General features: G+C 36.5%; 1 protein-coding gene and 1 non-coding gene across 3 annotated transcripts; one reads left to right on the top strand and one right to left on the bottom strand.

The window, feature by feature from the left end:
- The first annotated feature begins 766 nt into the window (after nucleotides 1–766).
- LOC125593655 lies at nucleotides 767–876 on the top strand. The gene has a single exon (XR_007329555.1). It is a non-coding gene; the product is annotated as a small nucleolar RNA R71 (small nucleolar RNA).
- A 1882-nt stretch (nucleotides 877–2758) lies between these two features.
- Nucleotides 2759–5135, bottom strand: LOC106446295 (AT-rich interactive domain-containing protein 2). 2 transcript variants are annotated; one of them, XM_013887992.3, is made up of 3 exons: nucleotides 4955–5135; nucleotides 3929–4812; nucleotides 2759–3833 (listed from the first exon to the last, which is right to left on the bottom strand). In XM_013887992.3, the coding sequence occupies exons 2-3, from the start codon at nucleotides 4742–4744 to the stop codon at nucleotides 2958–2960; spliced, it is 1692 nt and encodes a 563-aa protein (XP_013743446.2). In that variant the 5' UTR covers nucleotides 4745–4812; nucleotides 4955–5135; the 3' UTR covers nucleotides 2759–2957. The 2 variants fall into 2 exon arrangements, with proteins under 2 accessions (XP_013743446.2, XP_013743447.2); XM_013887993.3 differs by having other exon boundaries at nucleotides 3929–4852; nucleotides 4955–5078.
- Nucleotides 5136–6940: the final 1805 nt, after the last annotated feature.

The following is a 6940-nucleotide window of genomic DNA, read 5'->3' on the forward strand; positions in this document are numbered from 1 at the left end:
TTTCGCTTAAAGCATTCTCAGCAAACAGTTGCTCCATTTTGTTTCCACTGGATTTTTCACATCTCAGCTCTGTCGCATTACAGTGCTCAACCCTAGGATTCATAACACTATTTCCAAGAAGAGTTCCTTGTTGCCTCTTAACAGTTTCAGCAGTTTGAGCAGCCTGAATATCTACTCTCTTCAGATGGCTACTGATATTTAGTGTTAAGCTTAGTGAACATGTTGTCCATTCCGGCATTGATCTCTGCAGTTGTTTGATTCATTGCTTTCACCCTGAACTTGCTGGCTTTGGAACAGTTGCTGCATAAGAGAGTGAGATTCTTCAGCTCATCGTGAGAGTTGTTCGTAGTAGCTGGAGCGGCTTGGAAGATGCTGTCTGCGGCTTCTGCTGGTTCGCAGGCTGGAACTGATTCTGCTCCTGGTTGAACACACATGTCTTCCCCTGAGATACCTCTTTTACAGCCTCACTAGAAGGCTGTTCAGTCACACTTTCATCAACAAAACAGACATCTCCTTGAATACGCTCCAGCAAAAAATTAACTTTTGTAGTCAAGTCATCTCTCCACTTAGCCTCAACACTGTTGACCTCCCTGGCTTGATAATGCTCCTGTAATTTATTTTCTGAGCTCGCAGCCATGTTGCCAATCAGTTTGAATGCACCCTCTACAGTCTGAGTCATGAAGTCTCCCTTGCTCGTAGAGTCATAGCATTGTGGTACTCCCAATCAACTTCATCATAGAAAATACCTAGAATATAATCATCATTAAATTCATGGTGAGGACACTCCCTGAGATATTCATTAAATATCTCCCAAGTTTCACAAAATGGTTCATCAACATGCTGCAGAAACAATGAAATCTTATTTCGCGTGCAGCTGTTTTTTCCTTAGTGTAGAAGTACCTCAAGAAGGCTGATCGGATCTGTTCCCATGATGTTAGAGAACCAGTTAGAATTGACTTCAACCATCTTGAAGCCTTGTCAGTGAGAGAGAATGGGAAAAACCCACACTTGATGAAACCATGTGTCACTCTATTTGCGCGAGTAAAATTGCAAATCTTTTCAAAATTCTCAATGTGATCCATCGGAATTTCTACAGGCAGTCCATGGAATATTTTACTCTACACCAATGTGCTCATAGCAGGCTTGATCTCATAGTCTTGCCTTGCACAGGCTGGTGGAGCAGTTGCAGAGAGCGTAATAGGGAAGTTGGGCGCGAGGTTTCTCTGCCCAATCGGAGCAGCCTGTTGTTGTTCAGCTTGATGCAAAGTCTGCTGCTGCTGGATGGTCTGCTGCATCTGGAGCATCTGTTGTTGCTTCCTCTGCAACTCAGCAGCGAGTTCGTCTATGATGGTGTTGTTTGGCCTTTGTGTTTGCTGATTAGTTCTTTCCAACATTGCTAGTTTTTGATTTCTTAGTGTTACCAAAGTTCCTGAGGTGTTACTTCGAGTATTTCTACTGGTCATAAACCTGGAACATCAGCCTGAAACAAAAAGGTAAAACAAGTTAGAAGTCTTAGACTTAAAATCTAGCTGAAAACAGAGGTAAAAAGCTGGTTTCTGTCGCAACGGCGCCAAAACTTGATACACTAAAATTGTTTCTTTTACTACCGCAAGCTAACAGTATATATGTATTTGAGATTCAATTCCAGAAGACCGTTTTTACACTTTGTTTCTATGAGTTTGATATTAAGCTAAGACAAATCGATAAAATAAGAAAATAAAATAAACAAGCAGAGATTGTTTGGTTTCAGATAATAAAAGATGGTGTATTCAATTTAACATTTGATGTGATTTGATTTTTAATGAGATTTTAGATGATTTCAATAAGTTACAGAGATTTATGTGAGTTTTGTTAAACTACTCTAGAATATCATCTAAAACCATGAGATTTGGGTTTTAATTTTTTTAACTAAGAAAATCTACCTAAACACCCTAAAATCACCTGAAAACCTTAAAACTCCACAACTTAAAATATTTTCAATAACAGTGGATTTCAGAGTACTTTACGAAATGTCAAATTGTATAATAGTGTATTTTAAATGAGTTTTAAAAATTCATGTTTGAATAACAGTGGATTTGTCATTTTAATACAAATCACCTAAAACTCTTAATTGAATACACTCCCCTAAGTCTAGGGCGATTGATCGGATATCAAGCGAGCATGAGCCAAATAACTATTCAAGGAACAATTCAAAACAAGTCTAGAACTCAAAAGACATATAAAGTTCGATCCACTCTTGTGGCATCTCACCTTTTATCAAGTAATCCTAATGCCTAAACTGTCGTTTGGATTATAATATGAAGATAAACATTAATTTCATATTCGATTAGTTCACAGCATGCCCTAACATATACTTTCGCTAGTTAGGGACGAGCTGCCATTCAAATTATTTCTAATAACCTAAAACACTTTTGATGAATAGATTAAACTTAGTATCAGGCGCTAAGTGGTTAATTTTATACAAGCTTTGAATGCAACAATGAATGAAGACAATCAAACAATAATTCTTATTTGTATTCAGCTCATGAATCTGATATCCTAACATTGGTTGTGAGTTTTGTATTAATGTAATAACATTTTGTTGTCACTGTATTAATATATTTACTCGTCAAGTTGATTATAGCTGAATTGATTGTTAGAGAAATAACTATTTTAGTTTTGCCTGTTTTTCACAATTATCTTAAGTAATTAACCTGAATAACTAATCTTATTTTTTATAAATTTATAATGAATTTATATCATAAATTTATATCATAAATAATGGAGTAATAATGAATTTATAAAAGCTAAAATAAATATCCAGGAAGAAAAAAAACTTAAATGTCAATTTTGTTCCAAAACCATTTGCCGGTTTTTGGTTTTAAAAGTCACAAAAACACTACAAACTCCTATACTCCTCCTATTAGACAAAACACAAAAACCTTTTTACTTATGTTCCAAAATCATCTTCTGCTTCTTCAGTCAAAGTCATTACACTGACTGTTCTGAGAACATATCATAATATCTGAACCAATCAAAGTAACAGCATCACGACCAAAACTGTTACCCACACAACCAAAAGTCCCTTCATCATCACTGTCTACATTTCTAGGAGTCACGCGGTTCTGATACCTTCTACGGTTAATCAAGAACACGTTGAAGTAGTAACTCAGAAGCTGCTCTCTCTTCTTCCCCCTGAAACACTTTGCAGCGTTCTCCCAAAAGCTCTGAGAATCCGAAACCATCAGTTTCTTGAACATCTTCTCTTCTCTCTCTGTCCACCTTAGAGACACTTCTTCCCCCATCTGATTGAACCTCCAATGGAAAAAGACATCGCCGAGATCACGTTTGAGCTCCATTCTCTTCTCTGCAATGTGGAATCTGATGCATTCAACAGAACCAGAGGTGCGGATTTCACAGCTGCAGCAATCTGGCCTTCCTTTTCCAAGGCCACGATCCACAAATTCTCTGTTCTCCAATGGCCATATGCGTGTTCCTAACCACTTAGTATCACTATCTAGACCAGATCCTTCTGTCCATTCATCGACTCTGGCTTGGTAATGACGTCCTACAGCCACATACCTTCTCGGGATCTCTGGTTTGTTTCTCTCTTTGACTGCATTTGAGAATACTTGCAAGTCCGTGGCTCCAGATGTTCCTGCAACAAGATCTGTTGTGGATTCACAAACAGAGATCAGTTCTCTGCAATGGCTAGATCCTGACTTAGTTAGAGATACTGGACTTTCACTGCACTGTGGTTTGGATAAATTTGGACGCCTTATGCTGTATCTTAACCTCCCTGTCGACCTACTACGGTCGTCTTCGTACATAGAAGGATGCATAGTTTGGTTACCCTGCAAGCGCTTACCATGAGAGTTAAGCTATCTCACAGAAAGAAGAAGAACAAAGCATACATAGAATGAGAAAACGAAAGCACTGAAGACAGTACCAGAAATGAAGAGTTTTGGACAAGTAAAGCATTCTTTGCTCTAGTCACTTGGATCCAACACTCGCTTCCAGTGTACTCCTTCCACTTTGAGCAGTGTGGTATGACTCCAATGGAAGGATCATGAGGGCATAAGGCAACCAAAGTAAGCCACTTTAACATACCCTGTAAAGTTTCTTGCTTTACCAAACCTTCTTCCTCAGAATCATCACTAAGAACAACACAGGACGTTCCTACTTCTTCATCATCATCATCCTCACACTCTCTAAATCTCTTCCTAGGGCTATGGAACTCAGAGCCGGACTCTTCAACATGCCTACACCCAAAAGACATAGCTCTATTACGTTTTGGACACTTTCCATTCTCCAACAAACCCTTGAACCCATCCCCTAGCTCATGCAACAAACCTCCATAACACCCTTTCTTCTTACTATCCCCATCATCCCAGTTCACAATCCTCGACTTCTCCACCGCCCATTTCTCCATCCGGTCCAAGTACTTGGAGTAAACCAGCCTCAAAGATGGAGACACTGAGCAGTCCAACCCTAACCTCTCAACCACTGAGTCCCACAACCCTTTCCTAGACACTGAATCAAACCCTCCTCTCTCCCTCACCAACACAAACAGCTTAAACAAATCAACCGTTTTGCCTTCACCGATAACTGCAGGGAGAGGCCTGTTATTACCCTCTTCCTCAAGGAAGATCAACAGAGCTTGATCAAACAATCTCTTTAACCTCTCCTCACATTCATCAGATACCTCAACCTCAACATCAATGTATGAACATGAAGTACTATTGAAACTTGACCATCCTGCCATTAAACCCTTGACCTCAAGTTCCCAGCTTGCATCCTCTAATCAAGAAAGCTTTCTCCTTTTCAATTAACCTCAACAAATAAACACAATAGATCTATTAATTGAGAATTTCTGCAGATGGGTCAAAGAAACAAAAAAATCAGATTTTTCTTGCGTTTCTTGATTTCTGATTATCCCAGTTGTTTCTCTATTGAATTTAGATTTAGTCTTTACCTGGGGATTCGTGCTGCAGAAGTCTAGATGGAATGTTGTTTCTAAGTAATCCTGCTTATGGGTTTAACTCCACCATTGCTGTTACAGAAGTGACAAAAGATACAGACAAAAGGTGCAAACTTTCAGATTAATGTAGAAGACATGCAAGCTCTTAAACAAGAACCTAGGGTTGGGCATTAGGGTTTTCGGTTCGGTTCCGGATAAAAACCGATTGATTCCGGTTTTATCGGATAAATATATTTTTTATATCCATACCAAAAGTTAGTTCGGTTCAATTTAGGTCGGTTCCTGTCGATTTTGGATCAGTTCAGTTTTGTAATTTCAAAACCGTTTAATATTTCGTAGTTAATTCGATTTCATTTTCCACCTCGGATTAGATTAGTTCAATCGGGTAACCGATAGGTTTTAGGTGGAAACCGTCGAGTAAAACTTTATACATAAAACCGATCCTAACAGGTCTATTACAGATTGATTTTGGTTTGGGTAATTAGTTTACAAGAACCCTTTGATTGTTTTTCATTTTACATTATGACAAATCTGGGTTTAAAATTAAAATTGGTTTATAACATTACAAGAGTATGTATATATGTTAATCTAGGATTCTCAAAGGTAATCAAGTAATTCAGAAATTGGACGAGATTTTATGTTATGCTGGTCAAAATTATATAATTTTATGTATTTCTTTAGTTGCATCATTATGTATAATTTTCCATAGTTTTAAATGAAAGTTTCAAAAAGTGTGATTAATGTTGTAGTAAAAATTATAACTACTAAGGAAGTGATTGGTTGCTTGGTTGCGGCTGTAGAGGCTCTAGACAGCCAAAATTTAGTTTAAAGTCATATATGTCAACCGATCGAGTTTTCCTTTTTTTTAAAATCTCACAGTAAAAAAATCTCTACAAAATTAAAATATAGTTGTAGAGAGCATTATTTTCACAGCAAAAAAAGAGTAATTTACAAAGTTACAGCAAAATAATCTACATCAAATAAATCTACAGCTTAAATTTTACAGCCAAAAACATAAAAGCTACAGCTCAGTCCAATCACCCCCTAAAACTTTACAATAAAAATAATTATAAAATTATATTCATTTGGTAATATAAAAGCCAAAAATAGATAAATATATAAAAGTTTTAACTAAAATACACATAAAAGATTTAAAGTGAGAAAGATTGGCTGTGAGTGTAGTCGGCAAAAACTAATCTTTAGAAAATGCTCATATAAACTTCTATATTGAAATTTATTCAGAAGTTTTAGTTAGTTCTAGAAATTTTACCTAGATCCAAAAACTCAAGCTGAAAAAAAAAAACATAAATCATAATTAACCGAAATTTTTAATGTGGATAGAATAATCATTTGTGAAATTCCTTAGGATAGCCCTTTTTAAGTTTTTGTCACAAAAATAGCCCTCGATAAAAAATGACCAAAATAAGTTTTATTAAAGGGTAAAAATACATTTTTACCCTACGGTTAACTAATCTAGACTTAGGGTTTAGAGTTAATGGGTGGAATTTTGGAGATAGAGTTTCAAATTTTTTTAAAAAAAATATATATTAAAATTTCAAAATAAAAAGAGTCTATTTTGGTCTTTTTGGCTATTTTGTGACAAAAACTTAAAAACGGTTATTTGAGAGAATTGCCCTAATCATTTTACTGCATTCGATAAAATATATGAAGATATGTAGTGAGAAGTTCAAGGCTCACTCTCTCCTTATTCTCTTGCCTGAGCTTTTTAAACCTTTAGCTTCAGGCTATGCAACCTCCATCTACCGGCGCGTAGCGGCTCCATTGGCGCCAGGATTGTCCAGTTCGGTTATTCTCATGATTTTGTAGATCATGTGTCTAGCTCACGCATCTCCAACCCATAACACTATTTTAGTGTCAAAACCACATTATTTTAGTGTAATTTCAGCACTAAAAAAAGTTCTTCTCCAACCATAACACCAAATTTCACACCAAAAACTATTTTATAATATTATATGTATT

Source organism: Brassica napus, chromosome C9 (assembly GCF_020379485.1).
Source record: "Brassica napus cultivar Da-Ae chromosome C9, Da-Ae, whole genome shotgun sequence".
NCBI lineage: Eukaryota > Viridiplantae > Streptophyta > Magnoliopsida > Brassicales > Brassicaceae > Brassica > Brassica napus.